Raw genomic sequence first — 22,214 nt, forward strand, 5'->3', positions numbered from 1 at the left:
TGCAATGTGATGGAAATTTCAGAATGTGAGAACAGGGATTGGTCAAAAGATTTCACGTGCTTTTCATTCCCTGTCAGTTCTAGTGCCAAGCAATTTCTAGATAAGATCTATGCTATCGATACCTTCAGCCCTGTGCCTGTGGAAGGGGGTATTCTACCTTTTTGATAGATTCCCTGGTGCAGAAATTGTGGGCTGATGTTGAAATCCAGTTACATCTTTCTTTTTCCTTATTTAGGATACAAAGAAAAAAGATTTCCTTTTAATATGTAGAAGGAGGCCTACAAATCAAGAGAGCAGCAAGCATGATCCCTAAACCAAGGACATTTGCAGAATCTTCTCATTCTTATTTAATGCAGATCTTGGCCTGTGTTCCGGGAAGGGGCCCATTTCTTCCTTTGTAACTTCTGTCATAGTCTTTTTTCCCCTTGAGAAGGAAAAAAGCAGTGTGAGGAGCTCCCATTAAAGAGGCTGAGAGTTTCGTTAGATAAAAGATGAACCATGGAGGCCGCAGCAGGTGAGAATTTCTGAGGTGGACAGGTTGTTACGGAAAGGTCAGTAAAAGTGGAGATGAAGACCCTCTGGTTTGGGCAATTAGGCGATCACTGGAGGCGTTAAACATTTCTGGTGTAACAGAGTTTGGGGGGAGGGGAATGGTATGTAGAAGCTGGTTTTCAGAGATTTATGAAGTTAATAGGTAATAGACGGAGGCTGCCCCTTGGAGATGTGAGGGAAAGTTAATCAAGGCCTCATTTTTCAAAGACCATTTCTTACTTGGTGTTTCTTCCACGGCCTGCTCTGCTTCTGATGCTCTGGTATATCTCATGCTGGAGATGAGGCTGAGAGCATGCAGTCCTGGCTCATTTGATTTCAGCCTGCTTTCTCTGAACGGGCTTCTGCACTCTTGCCTGGCACCATGTTCATGTGTAGGCAAGTTTGAAGTTCTAATCTTTTCAGTGTTTGTGTTACTCTGGGTTCTCAAAGTGTAGACCCTGGATCAGCATCATCGGTGGCTGGGAATGGGTTAGAAAGACAGATTCTTGGGTCTACCCAGGACTTAACTGAATCTGCAACTGGTGGTCAGACCCAGCAGTCTGTGTTGTAACAAACCTCTCCAGTCATTTGGATGCCTACCAGAACTATTGCTCAGGAAATGGTATCAGTATAGTAGCTTTTGCTCAGATAATCTTTTTTTTTTTTTTTTAATTTATTTATTTATTTTTGGCTGTGTTGGGTCTTCGTTTCTGTGTGAGGGCTTTCTCTAGTTGCGGCAAGTGGGGGCCACTCTTCATCGCGGTCAGATAATCTTTTTAAAGCTCTTTTCAAGGCAATAAAAGCCAATGGGGGGACTGCCCTGGTGGTCCAGTGAGTAAGACTCCACGCTCCCAATGCAGGCGACCCGGGTTCGATCCCTGGTCAGGGAACTAGATCCCACATGCTGCAACTAAAGATCCCAAGTGCTGCAAGGAAGATCCATCACGCGGCAACGAAGATCCCATGTGCCACAACTAAGACCTGGCACAGCCAAGTAAATAAATAAATATTTTTTAAAAAACCCTACAGTAATCAAAACAGTGTGATACTGGCCAAAAAAAAAAAAAAAAAGCCAATGGGAAAGGTAAACACCCATTATTTCTCTAACAGTTGACTTTGCATTTGATGCTTCTTTTAGTTACAAAGGAGATTGCCTTTTGAAACTTTTTAGTCTTATACTCTTAAAGATGCTCATTTTGGGAAAGGATCAGTCTTGATTTGGTATGTTTGCTTTCCAGATAGCAGGGCTTGGCTGAACCTGATTGATCGCCCTCTCTTGTAAGAGAAATAGACTCTGGGGCTGGATTGGATTAAAATGGAGTATCAGCTTTTTTCTACCCTAATGTGTAGGGTTCACTACTAAAGGTGGATTGGAAAACAGTCTGCATTCAGTGCTATCCAGTGGAACTTTCAGGAGAATGAGAACGTTCTGCATATTTGCTGTCCAGTAGGGTGACCACTAGCATGTGGGGCTATTGAGTACTTGAGATGTGGCTAGCTCAGCTGAGGAAATGAATTTTGGATTTTATTTACGTAATTTAAGTTTAAATAGGCACATGTGGATATGGCTACCCTGTTGAGCTGTGCTAGCTTAGCCCCTAGATCATCACAAACGTTAAGTGTCTATGCGACTCACCTGAAGACCTTGTTAAACTGCAGATCCTTTCTCAGTAGGTCTGGGGTGGGGCCTGAGATTCTGCTCCTACGTGATGCTGCTGCAGCTGTCCGCAGACCGTACTTTGAATAGCAAGGCTTTAGAAAGACAAGGGGTGTCCTACTCTCCGTCTTTAATTCGGCTGAATTTCCAACCAGTCCCTGATGAGGCAGCTAGATTACAGGATTGGGAGTGGGAGTTTTGTCCTCATGAATTTCCTCGCATGGGAGCAGGAGCTAGAGAAAGGGTCTCGTTTGAGGGCAGCTCTGAAAAAAGGTTTTCTTCCCAACTCAGTGACAAAATGACCCCAGCCATTAGTACATAGTATGTAGCCTTCAGTTAATTTATCCTTTTCCACGGCGAGGAGCAAGCTAGTAGGCAGAGAGAAAGACTAAGTGGTATTCCCAGCACTGTAGAATACCTAAAATGTTAGAACTGGGAGTTTTCTTAAGGATCATCCAGGCCAGAGATACTGAAGCTGTGGTTTGCAGATGACTCAAGTGTGCTGAAATCAGGGTTTTGGTGAGGCTTAGGGTTGGGCTTCAGGTTGTCTGTTGCATACATTACTTTGTAATGGAGAAAAGCTATACATCTAAAGATTTGTTTTATAGGGTCATAAAACATGTGTAAATGTCAGAATGTCCATTGTATGGAAACAGTTATCTAAGAGTGATTCTAACACAGAAGATCCTAGCTATCTCTTATAGTTGTTTAATGTGTTACATTTAAACACCTTTTATTTACAGCACTTAATTTGATTAATTAACTAAAAATTTATTGAGTGCCTTCTCTATCCATAGCATTGATCTTTCATTGTAAGCAGGAGATACAAGGAAGTATACTGTAGTCTCTACCGTGAAGGACAGTTTAATTGGCAGATGGGACTTGAGTATAGAAATCATACATAAATTAGTAAACATAAAATGTACTGCTTTAAAAAGTAAAATTAAAACCGAACAGTTTAAATAAGAGATGTCTTGTTACTAGCAAGTGCCCAGGGAACTGAGGGCAAGGTCACTGTGGACCATAGGGGCACTATAGAGAATGGTTAGGGAAAATTTATGGAAGAAGTAGGACCAGAGTAGGAAGTAGGCTCAAGAAGAACAGTTGGGGTTTGGTTGGTCAAAATGAGAAAAGGCTGTGTTTTCAGAGTAAAGGTAAAGCTAATCAAAAGATTACAACACCATGAAAAATGAGGTTTGAAAGGACTAAGAGGGTTTCTGAGTTGGGATTCAGAGGACCATTTCTCTACTGAATGGAACAAAAGTGCATGGCACAGCTGCTGGAAATAGGCTATGTCACCTTCTGGAGAATTCTTCTGTCCTAGTGGAGACTTCAGGGCAATTGTTTCTCAGTTACATCCACATCCACTGGAGTCTCCACACTAGTCTCCTAGAGGCATTAGTGACCATCGGTAACTGTTTCTGAAACAAACACTGCATTTGCCTCCCACTGCCGTGAATGCTGGTGAGGAGAAAGATAAGATTGTAAAAGGCCAGACTGGTCACAGCGGTATCCGCATTTTACAAGATGTTGGTCAGTAATGCAGAGATGTGGCAGTAGTGATGCTGAAATGCAGAAAGATGCCAAATGCCAAGTGCAGGTAGCAAGGCAGTGGAGTAGGCCAAGCTTATCCTTTTCTACCTACCAAATAATAGAAAGGGATTTTCGATAAATATTTCTAAAAGCTGCATTTTCTGTTGAATGTTTCCATTGAAACTGTGTTTGAATTGTTATCAATTTAGCAAACAATATTTTCCAAAGGAAAATCGAAATCATTTTTCATTATAATCAGATTAAGTTCCAAACAGCAGTAATTTGAAAAATTTAATTTTGCTTTTATGACACAGTAGGCTGTTCAGTTTGCTTTATGTAGCTTATAAGTGTTCCTTAAAAATTAAAGGTGAGGTTTTTTTTGTTTGTTTGAAAACTGATGTAGTTCTGGTCCTACAGAAAATTGTCAGTTCAGCAGATTTCAAGCTTCATCCCTAGTCCTTGAGGCAGTCATTAGGAGCTTCTAAATACCACACAAAGAAGATCAGAGAGCAAAGTTAGAACAGGGGTCTGAAATGAAACCTAAAGACCGAAGTAGTATCACTGTCCTTTGGCTATATGGATTTGAAAGTATTTTTTGAATTCTCTTACCTAGGTAGCACATTATCCAAGAATATGTTGATATTGGTTAAAAGGTAAAATACTACGCAATGGAAGTCAACATTAAAGTGGTATTTATTTCTCTCCTCTGAACTTCTAGAGCAGAGTGTAAAGAGCCTAATAGCAAATATTTTAGTCTCGGGGCCATATGGTTTCTGTTGCATCTACTCATCTCTGTCATTGCCACACAAAAACAATCATAGATAATTCATAAATATTCAAATATTCCTACTCTTTGGCATAGAAAAAGGTCATTTCTGTTCTCAGGAGACAGATGTGAGCTATGCAGAACTAGAAGTAGATTTTTTTTTTTTAAGCTCATAGATAAAATTGTCCCATTCATTTAGTTTCTCAGAGAAGAACCTGGTCTTTCATGGTCTCTGTACTGAGTCCTCAGAAAATTAGTCTGTAACCCTTTTTGCTTCAGCTACACTGGGCTGGTATATTTATATTTATACATGCTCTGTGTTGTGCTTGCTGATAACTACAGAAGGTTTATCTTTCAAAACCCTGCTGGTGGTGGTGATATAGATGTATACCTAAGTAGAAATTCATCAAGCTGTATACTCTCTGTTTTGTATATTTTATTTAAAATAAAGTTAGACCTCAATTAAAAAAAAAAAACTGTGAAAGAAGCCCAAGTCCTACCTCTTCAAAGGCTTCTGCCACCTCTCCAGCCCACTACTTTTCTCATTTATATGTAGCTTTATAAAATAGTAGCCAGTATTGTCTAATGACATTATGCCTGGAGTCAAAACTGCTGGTGTCTGAATCTCAGCATTGCCGCTGAACTTCTCTGTACCTTGGTTTCATCTGTAAAATGGCGATAATTATAGCACCTATTTCATAGGGTTGTGAGGATTAATGAGGTAGTGTATGTAAAGTATTTAGGACAGTGCCTGGTATGTAACGAGCATTCAAATGCTAGCTGCTATTATTATCAGTTTCTATATTGAGCTTGCTTCTTAGTTGCTTTTGTACACTGCTTCCGCTGATGCCTGATTAAAAGTTCTCCATTCCTGAGGCTATTGTGGGTGATGATATTTGCATGACTAATATTAGGCACAGTGTACTGCTGGGTATGTTGATGCCCTATACTTTGATTTTCTGTTGAATTCTTATTCCATAATCAGTCCAGTTGTATGTATTTTACAGATGAATGGTGTGTCAGAGTTTCAAGGAAAATGACATACTCAGTACCCTATTATCTATTGCATTAGTTTTTATTTAGGGAGGTGATTGGTTTCATAGAAAGAACCATGTACAGGAAGTCGAGAGACCTGGATTTTAGTCTCAATTTTGCATTGATTAGTCTTCTGCCATTGGGCAGCTCAGCCTCTGTGTCCTTATTTGTAAAATGGCAGACTGATGATCTCTGCTATTCTCTTCTGGGCTACTATTCTTGTTCTCATATATATGTGAGCAGATAGTTACTCAGCGTACTGATTCCTGTAAAGTTATGGTAAGTGATTTCCTTGCTATAAGTGATTGCTTTATATTAAAAATTAATTATTACTTCCTCTGTTTTCAGCTTCGGGCTCAGAATCAGGTCTTGAAAAAAGGTGTCGTGGATGAACAAGCGAATTCTGCTGCTTTAAAGGTAGGCTACAGGATATTTTGTGTTGTGAGGGTTAGGTTAGTGTTTGGTGAAGCTCACAGCAGGGAATTCAGCTCGTTTTCTGGGTTAAATTCCCAACTCTGACAGTGACTCACTAGGAATAGGGGAGGGTAATAAGAGTTTTTTTGTGTTTAACTTTCCTACTTGCTTAGGTATGAATGTGATGTGCTTTGACTTCCTTAGCTAGAAATTACAAAAATGTATTATTGGACTGTATGTAATGCATTTCTCTCATACCTTGCTTCTCTCATAGCTAAATTCATCAGGATTAATGGGGCTTCTTATCTGGCTTCATCTGATAGCACTCTGTGGGGCTGTGTCATATTCATGTTTATATCCCCAGCATTCAGCTGATGGTTGTCCCCTGCTAAATGGATTTGAAAGTGTGAATCATTTAGTCCATTAATCTTGCTTTGAGGTCAAGCTGTTTAATAGTAATAACCTGTGTTAATGAGGACTGTTTGAGTGATACATCTTACCATCAGCACCTTTAACTGAGAGGAGCTATATGGTGGGAGTTGCAGGACTACGTTTCTACCTCATTTTAGTAGGCATATAATAAGTACTGCTTAGTGATATTTTTAATTGGAAAAATTAATTCTAGGACATGGATTCCTTCTTGGCCAAGTTTCAGTTAAATATACTGCCTACCTCATTCTGTCACTCTCTCCCTTGCTCCCTCTTTAGAGAAAAGGGCTTAAGATTCCCTTTACTCTTCTCTTTTTCTGGAGTAGGCCCCAACCAGTGACATACCCTGAGAATTTCCACTCAGGTTTCCAAGACCCAGAGATATGTCCTTTCACTTGGCTGGTGTTGGACCCTCCACTAGAGAAATCTGTCTCTTGAGGGCGCTCCCTCCTCAGGTGCTGTGCCACAGACTCAGGGCTGAGATAGTTCAGAGCATCTTACCCATACTCCCAAAGCTCTCTGCGCCCAAGCTGAGATGATTAAAAATAAGCTTTAAAGTCAGGATATGTTAGCCAAGTTATTATTTTGCCTAAATCACTGAAGAAATGATTATTATCTCTCCTCATGATGTTTAAAACCTATTACTGGGGAAGGTATTTCCTAGCTCGTCTTAGTAGCCCACTCTGGTGTTTGACACCCTCCTGTTGCTGGTTGTGTTCAGTTAACTCTGTGATAGTGGCCGTGGTGGCAACAGCAGGCTCTATTTATTGAGCACCCACGGTGTGTCAGGCATTACACTAGCACATTACATCCATTATCTCAGTTTTCACAACAGCTCTGTGAGGGCAGATGCCACTACTATCGTCCTCATTGCAGAAACTAGGATTTACAGAGAGGTTGGGGTGGATGTCTTCTGAAATTAATGATTGGTTAATGGAGTTGGAACATTAGTCAACTAGTGATTAACTAATTATAAGGATGTAAAGAAATTACTTTATGTTTTACTATTCGTCACAGTGGTCATTAAAATTACAGTGAGAATGACAGTTTGCCAGTTTGCTCAGTGGGAATGTTAGGATGTCTCTGTTAGAGTAGGCATTTGATTATATTGGGTTTGTCTCTTCAATGAGTTGTTAGATACAGTAAGCATTCATTGATTTGAATTTCTATAATTTGAAATATATAGTAATTTGGACATGGGCTGGGCCTAAGTTTACCATTGAACTTCAAGTAAAAATTAAGGACTTACTAAACAAACAACAGAAAAGGAAAATGTTTTTCTCTTTAATGAAAACATATTCTGTCCCTCTAGCCGTGCCCTCAACATGCAGATAATGTCAATAGATTGCAGACACCAGCCTCTGGTTTTTAGGTTGCTGTTTCAATATCTTTAAATCCCCTATTCATTAAAACTTGACCTCTTAGCTTTATAGTGGTTTTTCAATGAAAGTAATAAAAGTACAGATCTTTCAATATACGGTAGTATATGGCCATCTGTGTTTGAGTACCAGTGAACACAAAGTTGTCAGAACGTCGTAAGGAAAATATAGTTAGAATGATTTTTTTTTTTTTTTTTTTTTTTTGCCATGCCGCGTGGCATGTGGGATCTTAGTTCCCCGACCAGGGATCGAACCCATGCCCCCTGCATTGGAAGCACGGAGTCTTAACCACTGGACTGCCAGGGAAACCCCAGAATAATATTTTTTTAAAAAAATAGAGTGAAACTAAATATTTCTCTTGTTTCCCGTTTTCTTACCCTGTCATGGTATAAACGGTACAGAATGGTCAGTAGAAGATGTGTTGTTTAGATTTTAGATTTTGTTTCTATTTTCACTTTAAAGCATCTGAAACTATTCTTGTGTTAGGATAATATTGATTTTTATCTTTGACAAATCAGAATAATTTAAAGTGTACTAAAAAGACTTCATTTCGACTGACTTAAATTCAAGGAGGATTTATAGGAAATAGTGAATACAAGTTTATTTCTTCTATTCTTGCTTACTGAAGGGCATCATCAGTGAGTCTGAGGTTCTCTTTGAACTTTCAAGTTTATAAAATTGTAGCCTGAGACTTTGTGTCTCCTCACTGCCAGACACAAGTATAACAACAGTATATAACAACACGTAGTTGTGGATATTTTACTCTAAGATGATGACTGTTACTTCAGTATATATACTCTTTTAGTTTTATTTTTAAATATGCTTGGCTTGGCCAGAAAATGATTTTGTCACAAAACAGAGCTAAAAACATAGGAACTGTAATGATAAACATACAACTTGAATTCCTTAAAGCAAGAGGTTTTGATTATATTTTGGTGAAAAAAAATTTTTTTTTTTCATTATTTTTAAATGTTGAGGCTAAATTACAAGGAATGATCTGTTTTCACTTTGATGTAGGAACAACTGAAAATGAAGGATCAATCACTAAGAAAACTGCAGCAGGAAATGGACAGTTTGACATTCCGAAATCTGCAGCTTGCCAAGAGGGTAGAGCTACTTCAAGATGAACTGGCTCTAAGCGAACCCCGAGGCAAGAAAAACAAGGTAGGTCAAGTAAAAGCAAGTTAGTGTGACCTTGTCATTAGGTACAGACATCTCCAGGCCATCCTGGTTTTAACAGAAGACCTCACCTCCAAATACTCTAAAGTTCCATTATTACACCTGGATATTAGATCAAGAAAGCAGACATTTATTATTAATATATACCAAGTATTAGAGGCATTTTCATATGGAAGTAAGTTTTCAAGAATTTATTAGGAGCCAACATGCACATAGTTGATTTAGTGACTGAGAAAAGTGAAGGGAGTATCTCATGTTGGTCAAAATTATTGATATTTTTTAGTTATACTGAGTTGCCATTAACCCAAGGTAGGGCAGATAGAATGAGAAATATTGTCAAAGTGTAACTGCTGTCTGTGAAAGTAGCAGTTGAAGTACTCATACATTAGGCTTGTAAGTTTGTTGCAGATGTATTTTCTTCGGGTGTTCATTCTTAGGAGTTCAATTTGGTATTCTTGTCCTGAGATGTAAATATAATTTTTTCCCTTCTGGTTTTCTGTAGTGAGGTGAGATTCTGATTACTCTAAGATGGATGATCCAGTACTTTTGATCATTCTGTGATTTAGAAGTTGCTTCTTTTTTAAGGGCATGAGCTAGTGATTGAGTCTTTAAAAGTCTTGTATGTTTGTGGAACAGCACCCCACAAATGTGTGGATTGAGGCAATAATAATAGAATGGTTGGAGGAAAGAAGGCCCACAGTAACTCTGAAGCAGCATGGTGTGGAGGGAAGAGTGCTGGCTTTGGAGTTGAGCCCAGACTTGAATTCTTTGTCTGCCATTTATAGTTCTATGACTTTAGGCAAATTTTTTAGCCTTGCAACCTCAGTTGTGGGGAAGATACTGTCAGGTTTGTTGTCAGGATTAAATGGGATCATGTAAAAGTACCCAGGACTGTATTTGCCATATGATGGGCAGTTGACATAATTATGTGTTAGTACATTTCCATATGCATTTCCCCTACATGGAAGAATTCTCTAGAGTGGTAATTTTCAAATAAATGGGGAAGAGAGAGGGCAAAACAGATATGTATTAGAATCACTTGGGAAACTGTCAAAATACACATGCTCTGGAAATTCTGAAAGACCCTTGGGGAGGGACTAGCCATCTGTATTTCAAACATGCTCCCCAGGTTAGTGAGATCCTCTCCCAGGGCTGTTTTAGCAGAGATTTGGGTATAATTACTTCTGAATTAATTTTAAAGAGCTTTCCACATTTGGAAGCACTAAGGACCCAGAATATGTCATTCAACAGTGTTCCTTGGGTGCACATACCTCTTGTGTTTGCATTTAATGTTTATTTGTTTGTCTGTTTGTTACATAGCTGCTCCATTTTCAAAGGGCTTTCTAATCACTGGTTCACATTGGATCAGTAAATGACTTCATTTTAAGTGAGGAGTGAAGCACAAGCAAGGCAGAGGAGGGTGGTGACTGATGTCTGAACAGTTTCATTGTTAGGCTGTCCCTTGAATAGTCTCACTTCTGTGTGTATTTCATGAAAACAGATGTTCATTATTGGCTCTTAAATAGTGCTGTTCTATGTAGAAAAAGTTAATATTGGTAAAAAGGCAAAAGGCAGGTATTTTTCATAATCTTTGAGCTTTTTCCTTCTGTTTATTTATAATAGCTTTATCTTATGTTTTTTTAAATTAGAAATTTATGTGAACTTCTGTATAAATGTGTTTTTGTGAATGCTGTTAATTTCTTAAAGGAGTTTTAACAACTCAGACTCATGGAATTGGTAAAACTGTCATTTCCCAAACCAAAAGATCAATTGAAATGATATTTACTAGCATATTTGTATTGCTAGCTTTCTGGGTCTGCTCTGTCTTCCAACAGAACTACTCCTGAATTCATCTGCAAAGAATAGTGAGCCTTATCTGTTATTTTCTCTCTCCTTTTTAAGCTTTCCTGCTCATTGCAATATTTGCAGTTCCAACTTGTGTCACATAGGAAAAGTTAAATGATGGACTGTATACCTTTTGCAGGATTGTTTGAGAATGGTGAACACGTAGAAGAGACAAGCTACTAAGGTGATAGAGAATCTGTGTACCTTAGGATGTTTCTCTAAAGGATGAAAGTTATGTGGACATAACTTATTCTTTCCATCAGAAAAGTGGAGAATCTTCTTCTCAGTTGAGTCAAGAGCAGAAGAGTGTCTTTGATGAAGACCTGCAAAAGAAGATAGAAGAGAATGAACGGTTGCACATACAAGTGAGAAAATCTTTGTTTTTCCATATGAATTTAAAAATGGGTTGTATGATCTGCAATGTGGAAAAACCAGTGCAAGATAGAGTGTTTTGTGTATGGGTGGGTGTTTTAATGTTTCCTGTGGTCCTTAGGTACATACGTCACTGTCATTCATTCATTTCTTAGATCTCATTCATGTTTTAATACGGATGTGTGCTTTGAATATGCACTTGTTCAGAGGACAGCAGAATAACTTCATAAGTTAACAATAAAGAAGTATACTGGGCACTCTTCATTTTATATAGGAGATGGTTGGATGGATCATTTAGATGGGGGCTTAACAATAAGTAGTGTTTGCTTTTTAATTTATGACAGCTTAGTTGGTTTTTATCTGTTTCCCTGTTAGTCTGTAAGGTCTCATTAGGGTATAGACCATGTCGGTTTTGTCTGCCCAGCCTCAGGACAGGGCCTCACTCATGGCAGGCCCTCAAATATTTATGGAATGTTGAGTAATCAGTGTCTGCTCCAAACCATTCAGCATATTTTAAGAGTCATAGGGTAGTGTATTCAACTATGCCTCCTGATTTTTTGTGTGAAATGGTGAGCATAGTCAAACAGTGGAAAATAAATATGCATTCTCAGTCTTTGAAAATGTTTACAAAATGAACTTTTGACTTCATGAATTTTGTGTTAAGTATTCATAATTCTTAATTACTACTGGCTTCTCATTAAGGAAAGGAGCCTTACCTGCTTCTGTAACATGTAAGGAGTAACATCTGTTTGATTTTTGATTATTTAATTGCAGAAGTCAGCCTAACAGAAAAGTTATACCCTGGTCAGTTGAGTTCTCTGTGTGCCAGAAATGGTTTGAAATAGAAATCCATGAGCCTGGGAGGAAGGAGGTACAGGCTTTGGAGTCAATCTGTGACTGTGAGACATTTGACAAGTTAGGTCATCCCTTGAAGCTTCTGTTTCCCCGTCTGTAAAGGAGGGATTACAAGTACACCACCCCTGACCTGCCGCGAGGCTCCCCCGAGCTCATGCCTGTGTGGTTTTGCACAGTCAGCATATGGAACCTTATGGAAGTTGCTCAGTGATTAGTCGCTGCAGTTGTTTTCTCTTCATTTGTATATATTGGGATGTTGTGAGAAGACACCGTGCTCTTTTCTTTTCAGTTTTTTGAAGCCGATGAGCAGCACAAGCACGTGGAAGCAGAGCTCAGGAGTCGGCTGGCCACTCTGGAGACGGAAGCGGCCCAGCACCAAGCTGTGGTCGATGGCCTGACCCGGAAGTACATGGAAACCATCGAGAAGCTGCAGAATGACAAGGCTAAACTAGAGGTAAGACCTGCCGTTGGTGAGAGCACGTGAAAAAATAGCGCAGGCTTTTGGAAATCATCCGCCTGCTCTGTAGAGCAGAAGTCAGCCGTTCAAGGCAGGACTGCTGCCTGCAGCGTCTCCTCAGCGAGCTCACATCTGTGGCCTGAGCCGTCTGCTCTTCTTTTTTTTTCTTGACAGACCAATATGCATATAATTTTGGTTAGTTATATTTGTCACACCACATTTCTAGCAAATGGAACACAATTTCAAGTAAATAGCTATATAAAATTTATAGGGGAAAACCAGAAAAATAAAAAAAAGAGTAGAAAAATTTTTTCTCTACCTGCAGGATTTCAAAATGGAAAGCCAAACAATGTAGTTTAGCATAGTTTATTTTTTAAATTTTTTAATTTTTTTAAATTTTATTGGAGTGTAGTTGATTTACAATGTTGTGTTAGTTTCAGGTATACAGCAAAATGATTCAGTTACACATACACATATATTCATTCTTTTTCAGATTTTTTTTCCCATCTAGGTTTCTTACAGAATATTGAGTAGAGTTCCCTGTGCTTTTTTTTCCTTCTAAAATTCAGGTAAAATCTCAGACTCTAGAAAAGGAGGCCAAGGAATGTCGAATTCGGACAGAAGAATGGTATGTGGAAACGTGAATTCCAAGGGGACCTGAAGTGAGAATCAGAAGACCCGAGTTTTGGTGTAGTAGCTCCTCTGTCTTAATTTTCTCACATTTGCAATGAGGCAGGAGTAGATCATCTCCAGGGTCCTTTTCAGTTCTGTTATCTCTGGGACCTTATGAATTCTTTGTAGAGTGGCCTGTGCGTTAGTCCTCAGCCTGCAGATGTTTTGGACTGTGGCAGCTGGCATTCTGGGGCTCCAGTACTGAGGACTGGATCCTTTCTGTTTTAGACTACTCTAAAGAGAAGGCCTTCTGAGAGTCCCAGGCAGGAAAACTGACTAATGATCATGGTGTCAACCTTTTAATGGTACATTTTAAATAAAATGAGGTTATGTAATCTATTGATAATTTGGAGATATTTACATCTTAAAATATTACTTATCTCTAGGTAGTAAGAGCATGCACCAACATTTATTTGATAAATGACATATTTTAGGTTTTAATAGGATCAATCAAGTGAATTTCTTCAGTTTAGTTGCATTGAACATGCATGGTGTATCTATGCTCTTAATTGAATCAAAACCAAAAATTATCAGATTTTGAGCTCAAGGAAAAAATAAATGCTTTAATACTTTAAAAACGTTTACCATAATACTTGGACAAATATTTATGTGTTGTAAAGAGAAAATTTATGAGTTTGAAATGGCTCTAAGATTATTTTGAGCTTGGGGAGATAAACTTAAAATTGTATAAGATATTGGGACTGTGATAAATTCTTCAAAACTTCTAGTCATTCAACAGGAGTCTCAGGAGCTTTAGAATCAAGGCTTAGTATTTTTCTTATCTTCATTTTTTTTTAACAACTCTCTACTACCAAGGGTATCCCAGATGTCAGGTACCATCCTCTGAAAGCCTGATACCAGCTGTTGAGGTAACAAGCAAATGATGATCTACTGTCTATTGATAATGTGGTTTTGTATTTTTTATTTCAGTCAGTTACAGTTAAAGAATCTTCATGAAGATTTGTCAAGTAGATTAGAGGAATCCTTATCAATCATCAGTGAAAAAGTACCTTTTAATGATACAAGTAGGTATTATGTACAGTTTTCCATTATTTGCAACTCTGAACCTCTTTATGATAGCCAACTAATTAAAATAATTTGTAATCTATTTGGCAGAAAATCTCATTGGCCTAACAGAGGGTTGCTTTCTTTTTGTCCTTTTGATCAGCTTTGGCCTTCATGTTTCATAGGGAGATTTTAATTTGTCACATAACTATTCTGAAGCTAGGCTTCTTGGAAAAAGCCCAAAGCCACATTTTTTAATTGCATGTATTTAACATATCCCAAGGTGAAAACCAACCTGCACATAAACTACCTGAATATTTGTACAAGAAAATTTGATCATGGTGGGCGGCAAGGTGGGAGAGGAGTAAGGGGATGGGTGGGAGATGAATCTTCTTAGCCTGGTATCTCCTGCCCTTTGGACAATCCCCAGAGATAGTTAGGGAGTTGACTTGGGTAAGCCCTGCTTCCTGCTCATCCTGGGAATGGTCTGGTAATTTACACAGCCAAGAGCAACAAAAAGAAGTTAAAAAAAGAAAAATCAACTTACATGTATAACAGATGCCAAATTTGTAACCTTTAGACAGGTATTAAATCTAAACCTTGAAGACAAAGAAAACAATTTTTTGATGCAGAAACTTAAATTTAAATTAGTACACATTCCCTTTTTTACAATTATATGATTGAAATTAATTTTTGACTTCTCAATTTTTCTTAGGGAAGACCTAAAAAAAGAGGGAAGAAAAGACACCAAAGAAAAATAGCAGTTTGCTCTAACACTGAAATCAGCATATGTCATTATTATATCAAAAACCTAAATTCATCTGAAAACAACACCTGTTACTGCTTTCTACATTAATGTAAATAGCACCAGCGTACTTTGATCCACTAGACTTAAAACCTTGGCATTTCATTTTCCCCTTAATCCTTAGTCATCAGGTTCTAATCATTTCCTTCTGAATCTCTTTGGGTTTATCCTTTCTTTTCCAATACTAGTTGTCACCCTATTTTAGGTTCTTACCATGTCACAAGTAGGTTACTACTTTTAGTTCCGAAATATTTAGAGATTATTTACTGAAAGTCTAAATGGCTGGGGAGCACAGGATATACAAAAATGTATAAGACAAAAATCTCTACCTACCCTCAAGGAATTTATAGTCCAGTAGGGGAGAAATAAGATAGAGAAATATCTAAAATATAAGCTAAGCTATTCCATGAAGAACCTCTTGGGGTTTCAGAGTAAGGATGATTACTACTGGTGGGGTTGTTTGGGGAAGCCTTTTGGAAAAAGTGTGCTTTGAGCTGGGCCAGGATGCAAAAGTAGGTTTTATTGGTCAGAGAGGTGAGGGAGAATGAGCCAGGGAATTGCATGGAGTGTGGTATGTAGGATAAAGGTGCTGTCAGGGCCTGATAGTAGTAATTAGTTAAGTATGACTGGAGGCTAGAGTGGGTGGGATGTGGAGGCCAATGATGGGTAAGTTCTGAAAGGGAGGGTGGGGCTGGACCCTCAAGTTCTGGGCAAAGGACTTGGGACTTAATTTGCAAGGCAGTAGGTTGTTGCAGAAGCTTTTGGGGATGTCTTGGTGAAATTTGTGCACTCACAGAGTTAATCTGGCAACAGAGTGTAGAGTACCCTGGAATGGGAGAAGGGGGCTGATGCTGTTGTGATGATAGTCCTGGTGTGCTGTGATGGGGGCGGGAGCCTGAGTTGTCAGGGAGATGCAAGGAGGCAAGGGAGCAAGAGGAGGCAGTGTGGTGCAGTTGACGGAAATCAAAGAGGCAGACGGGGAGCAGGTTTATGGGAAAGATGTTGAGGGTAACTTTGTTGTGGCTTAATATTCTAACAGATTGGTGTGCATCTCTTTACCTACTGGTGTGTATGTACATTTGTGAATAAAAGCCTAGATCTGGGGAGAGAAACTGATGTTGACCCAACTGGGATGGATGAACCCCCCTGTTGGGAGTGGTGGGAATGAGGGGTACAGAGTACAAAGAGGCCTGTGCGGAGTGCACCGCAGTGATCAGGAAGGGAAGGGGCTGAGGGGGAGAGAAGCTGGGAAATGGGGTGAGCATTTATTATTTCTCAGTTAAGCTCTTTTGTCGTCAGTGTAAAATGACTTAATGAACAGCCATTTTTGTTTTGTAGAATATAGTCGGTATAACGCTCTGAACGTTCCAGTCCACAATAGGAGGCATCAGGTAAAGATGAAGTTTTTATTTTCAGTGATGTGTGTGTCAAACTTTTCAGAAACACCAGTTAGTTGTTTGGGCCCCTGTTTAGTGCACCAAACCATTGCGTTTAACTTTCTTTTCTCATACATTCTTAAAAATTGTGTAACTCGCTGTTTTTTGAATTGGTAAATAATATAGATTTTTGCTGTCTCTTGTCCGATAACATTAGAACTGAATTGTGGGATGCACTGATTTTTGAGTCATACCTTTCTTTTAGGTTTTGCACTTAAACAGTCTAGGTTAAGTGGAGAGGTATATTTACCAAAACTGGCGGCTTTCTATTGTAATTTACTTAGACGGTAGTATTAAAATCTAAGTGGGAGCAAATGAATTTAAATTAAGGAATAATTATACTAGAGTTCAAATGTTTCTCCAAAAGCAGACTTAACAAAGTTATTTGGGAATAATAACTTGATAGCTGACTTTAACTGTATCCTTTTCATTTTAAAGCTGAAGATGCGGGATATCGCTGGGCAGGCCCTGGCTTTTGTTCAAGATCTTGTCAAGGGTCTTCTGAACTTTCACACCTATACAGAACAGAGGATTCAGATTTTTCCTGTTGATTCTGCCATTGACACTATATCTCCATTGAATCAGAAGGTACATTTAACTCAGGATACCTTTTGTTTGCCCTGAACAAACGTGGAGACTTGTTACTAATTATCAGACCGCTTCTGTGCCTCCGCCAAGTACTGTGGAGGACATGGGAAGAGCTACAAGTCGTAGTCTTTACCCTCAAGATAAAATACGGCAAACGTGGGGATTCTTAAGAAATGAAATAGTAAGGGAGTTGTTAAAGACCTTAGTGTGAGTGAGTGGTATGGGCAGTAAGTGATATGAGGTCATCAAGGAGGGGAGATTGCTGTCCGTGGTAGTGTCTGGAAAGGTTCTTTGGTGATTTAACTGGACTTCGAAAAATGAGCATGATTTGCATAGGAGGAGCGAAGCGGGGTGGGTATTTTTTCCCAGAAGAGGGAAAGACATGAGCAAAACCATGGAATAGGAAACCATAGGGAGTAGGCACGTAGTCACATACCACCACTTTTGCCATATTGTACTGGTAACACAGACTGGCCCTGACACAGTGTGTGAGGGTGTTACTCAGAGCCAAGAATAGCAGGAGGTGGGGATTATTGGGGCCATCTTGAAGGGAGGAAATTAGGGGGCTTGCAATAGATGAACTCTAAGTGCCCCATACTGTGGTGTCTGAAGTGAGTCATGCCACTCTCTACTTACCTGATTCTTCTCATCAGCTTTTTTTGGTGTCTGTGTGTGCATCATGCAGTATTTCCAGGGTTTGAATAGTCTTTATGTCCACAGATCCTATTAGTATAGCAAAGGCTTAGATTCTGGAGTCATACTTCTGGGGTGGCAGCCCAGTTCTGCCACTTTCTATGTCCCCTTGGTCAGTTTATTTAACCTCTCTGTGCATCTTGAAAATGGAGGATAAAGTACTTACCCCACAGGTAGGTATGTTTGAGGATTTAATGAGATAATACATGTACAGTCCTAAGAACAGTGCTTGGCACATAGTAAGTACTCAGTAAAGGCTGGCTCTTACCATCGTCATCATGCTGCCGTACTCATAGGAAGCCCTCAGCAGATGCTTGCTTTTCATCAGTTTTCATCTGACTCCACAAATCTTTTGAAGTTCATAAAAATTAAACTTTGGGCCTTTGAAATGCTCTTTAATATCACTGTGGGAAAAAGCTTTCAGATGACCTCGGTAAGGAAAATGGAACTGCAGCATTTTAATGTAGTTATATTTTCTTTTATACTTCCTATAATATAAAAACATTTTTTTCCACTGATTCTTTGTCCATTATTTTATTTTATTTACTTTTACTTTTAATTATTTATTTATTTGTTTGGTTGGTTTTTGGGGTTTTTTGGCCACACCGCCTGGCTTGCAGGATCTTAGTTCCTCAACCAGGGATTGAACCCGGACCCCAGCAGTGAAAGCGCTGAGTCTTAACTGCTGGACCACCAGGGAATTCCAGCCATTACTTTATTTTAGCTTGTTGCCATATTATGCCCACACAGCGAGAATCAAATATGTTAATCTTAACAGAAACATTTCATTACTTTGAAGAATTCATATTTTTCTCAATATTTTACCCTTGGTGCTTTGGCCTCTGAAAGGCCCTATGTGATTTTCTATTAAGTCTGTGTTACTGAAGATTCAGAAACCATTTGTTAAAAGATGACCAAAGCGTTTAGACTTGTTCATAGAATCATAGAGTAGACATTTATACCTGAGCTTAGAGTTCAACTTATTTACAGCTCTAAAGATCGAAGCCCAGAGAGACTGAATTTCCCAGGGCCATATATCTGTGTAGTTTGCACTAGGGCCAATTGAATCACCTATCTGCAAAATGAGACCTTACATTTCTATACTGAGAAAACGAAATTTGAGCCATTATACAGTATTTAGAAAACTGAGATATTTCACAAGTGAAAAATTAACTTCTTGCTTCTCAATTGTCTAAATGCCTGGGGGATCTTTTTCTGAATCTATTCTTCATACTGAATTAGTCCTTTGTAAATATTACAGTATCCATGACAGTTATAAAAGTTTTTATATTCTCATTTTGATGATAATTATATTACTGGAATTTGTTAACCTTGAACATTGTATACAGTGAAAATAAGAAACTACTTAAAAGTCTTTTGCTTCTAAAAAATGAGTTAAATTAAATGAGTTATATAACACAAAAATCTGTCATACAGTTTTGATTATCAAATCTTTTTTTTTTTTTTTTAACTGGGACCCCTATGAAGAAGCAGTTGTTTAGAGAAGAAGGCCTGTTGGTGCTGTGTTGTAAATTGTATCCCCTCCCCATTTGCTTCATGCCTGGTCATTAATTATGTCATCCCTCTTCTAGTTCCTCATTTTGCAGTGGAATGGGGACTTGGGGATAATATCTAGGATTTTAGAGGGGAGCTCTGTGTAAAAGCCTGATTTCCCAAAATAAGTTTGCAGAAGAATTTAGGTTTAAAACTCAGCGAGTCCATTTACGAATGTTTTGCTATTCTTTATTTTCCAGTGATTTAACTCACAGTTCTCTCCCTTCTATTTAGTTCTCACAGTATCTTCATGAAAATGCATCCTATGTCCGCCCTCTTGAGGAAGGAATGCTTCATTTATTTGAAAGTATTACTGAGGATACTGTGACTGTCCTGGTAATTTTCTTCTATGTTTTACTTCTGGAAATGGGAGCTCTTCTTTTTCAAATGACACTATTAACCTTGAAATTTTTTCTTTTCCAGGAGACAACTGTGAAATTGAAAACTTTTTCAGAGCATTTAACCTCTTACATATGTTTTCTTAGGAAGATTCTTCCTTATCAGTTAAAAAGGTACTTACCCTCTGGGCCAGGGAGCTTGGGGAATTGTGAGGTGTCATCTGAGCTGTGCTGGAGTTAATAAAGTAATAACATGTGCTTCTTGTGATCTGCCTGACCTTTCTGCACCACAACCAATTTGGACTTCTGTGAAAAAGGAAAGTCATGGTTTGAGCAGCACAAACATATATGTAAGAAAATTGAATTGTAGTTTGTCAGCTAGGGTTTTTTCAGTATTCTGTACTGAGATTACTACTATAACCATATAATGCAATATGAACGAGTATTTTTAATGATTGGGAATGACACATTTATTGAAGGAAATATTTCATTTTGGGGTATTTTTTATCCTTTTACTATAAACATCTAGATGGGGGTTATAATAGTTAACCTCTACATTGCAATTTATAATCCTTAGGTTTCTTTGAAATAGTATATTGTTTTTATTATTGGTGATTTATTTAAGTTATAAAGTAAAAACTTTGTTTACATACTTCAGCCCTCATAGGATATGTCATTAAGTAACCTTAAACGTTCCATCTTAAACATTTCTGGAAAGGCAAGAGAAAATAATTTATGTAATTGGAAATTTGAGAATACTGCTTGTACTTTTTGATACTTTTGGTCTAAAACTACCAAGAGTCCTAATTCATCTAAATCTTTTCATCCTAAGATTTAGTCTTTAAAAAAAGTAATCAAAGAATAATACAACTGGAACATAGGAGAAATAAGAGCATATATGTAGTATAGTATATTGCAAAATAAGGTTTAGGAAATATGTAGATGAATAACTTACAGATGTTGAAAATATACAAGTAATTATAGTTTTTAAGTCCTTGTAAAACTAAAGTAGTAGGTTTTAGCTTTTCAATAATACGAAATTTTATTATTAAAAAATTAATGTGTTAAGAGCCATCTTATTTCCTAATTCTAACCTAACAAGGTATTTAAGTAACTGAATTCTATGATTTGTGCACATGACGGAATTTTAGGAATCAGGGAATTATGACAAACTAATAATTGTGAATTACAGTTTCATTCAGATCCTTAAATGTTTTATTTAGTTCAGTATAATTAAAGTTTTTTTAAAAATTGACTCTGGAAGTTTAACACTAAATTGAATCCACTTTATTAATTTGGCTTATGTTGAAAAGACTCTAAGAACCATTGCAAAACTTCTAATTGCCAAACATCTGCTCTTCTTATCATCCTGTGACTTCCCCTTCTCCAGGCTCCTATCCCATTCCTTACCTTGGGATGGCATATATAAGCCTCAGTTGCCCCACTTGCCCTTGAGTCTCATTGTCTTTGTGGACTCCCCTACATATGTAATTAAATTTGTTTTTCTTGTATTAAAAAAAAAAAAAGAACCATTGCAAAAGTGGTATTTACTACTTGAAACAGTTAAGCATTGTTATTTTATCTTAATTTATTTTTTCACTATTACATTTTTAGAAACACTGGATAAGTCCTTTCTTGATTTAAGATTCCTATTCTTGGAATGTTCTGTTCCATATGCCTTCAGCCCTATCTTATCAGGTATTCATGTTTTTAGGCAATTTTTTGGTCATTGGTTTAAATACCACTTTAGTTGACAAGATGACATGTTCATTAGGAGTAAATGGGCTTAGTACTGAATGAAGCTGTTTGCTATAAATAAGTAGAAGAGGAGAAGAGGCAAGGTCGAGGGAATGGATATGATTATCATTCTGTGCAAATAACTTTCGTAGCTTTGTGTAAAAAGCATTTTACTTGATTACTGCACATTTTAAATAAACACTCTTAAGAGTCAATGTAGTTTTTTTTAACCTTATAAGTAAGTTTTCCAAAGCATCATTTAAAATTGAAAATGGTAAAATGTATTTTATGAATGTTAAGCATTTATTTTTGTATTGAGCCTATAGATTGTTTTTTCCAATCTGTTTGACTTTTGAACCTACATACACTGAAAAAGGTTTCTCAATGATTTTCTCTCCTAGTTCCTGTGTAATTAATTCTCTTTAGGAATTCAGTCTATGAAATATTTTTCTCCTGAAAATATTTTTAAGGGAAACATGTTTTTGCTGCTCTCAGGATGGAAAGATAATGGGCACCTCCCTTTATTTTTTCTTCCATTTAGTCGTCTTTTGCTGCATTGGCGTTTGCAGCAAGCAGGTGTATGTATTATGGTATAAAAAATGGAACCTTGTAAATGAGATCAAATTCCTTTTTTTGGTAAATTCTCTCTTCAGATATAGATGTTTGAGAATTTAGATGGTTTCTTATAGCTAGTTGAAAATCGTTCAGGATGCTTGCTTTTATAAAATCTGCCCTTTCTTAGCTTAGAAGAAGAATGTGAAGCTTCCCTTTGCACGTCTGCATTACGAGCCAGGAATCTAGAGCTGTCCCAGGACATGAAAAAGATGACAGCTGTGTTTGAGAAGCTGCAGACTTACATTGGTCTTCTCGCCTTGCCAAGTAAGCGTGTTTGTTACTCATGGTTCAACTTGAAGAACTTAGAGTACAAGAAGCT

At 37.9% G+C, this 22,214-nt stretch overlaps 1 protein-coding gene across 3 annotated transcripts in view; it reads left to right on the top strand.

The window, feature by feature from the left end:
• Nucleotides 1-22,214, top strand: part of PPP1R21 (protein phosphatase 1 regulatory subunit 21) — a 60,594-nt gene that overhangs the window by 2,703 nt on the left and 35,677 nt on the right. For all 3 annotated transcript variants that reach the window (XM_061210604.1, XM_061210605.1, XM_061210606.1), the window contains exons 2-12: nucleotides 5,871-5,939; nucleotides 8,762-8,908; nucleotides 11,032-11,133; nucleotides 12,285-12,449; nucleotides 13,022-13,080; nucleotides 14,055-14,149; nucleotides 16,273-16,325; nucleotides 16,809-16,958; nucleotides 19,440-19,541; nucleotides 19,629-19,717; nucleotides 22,023-22,159. In XM_061210604.1, coding sequence (XP_061066587.1) covers nucleotides 5,871-5,939; nucleotides 8,762-8,908; nucleotides 11,032-11,133; nucleotides 12,285-12,449; nucleotides 13,022-13,080; nucleotides 14,055-14,149; nucleotides 16,273-16,325; nucleotides 16,809-16,958; nucleotides 19,440-19,541; nucleotides 19,629-19,717; nucleotides 22,023-22,159 — 1,168 coding nt within the window. The remainder of the gene's footprint in view (nucleotides 1-5,870; nucleotides 5,940-8,761; nucleotides 8,909-11,031; nucleotides 11,134-12,284; nucleotides 12,450-13,021; nucleotides 13,081-14,054; nucleotides 14,150-16,272; nucleotides 16,326-16,808; nucleotides 16,959-19,439; nucleotides 19,542-19,628; nucleotides 19,718-22,022; nucleotides 22,160-22,214) is intronic.

This window comes from Eubalaena glacialis, chromosome 14 (genome assembly GCF_028564815.1).
Source record: "Eubalaena glacialis isolate mEubGla1 chromosome 14, mEubGla1.1.hap2.+ XY, whole genome shotgun sequence".
Lineage (NCBI taxonomy): Eukaryota > Metazoa > Chordata > Mammalia > Artiodactyla > Balaenidae > Eubalaena > Eubalaena glacialis.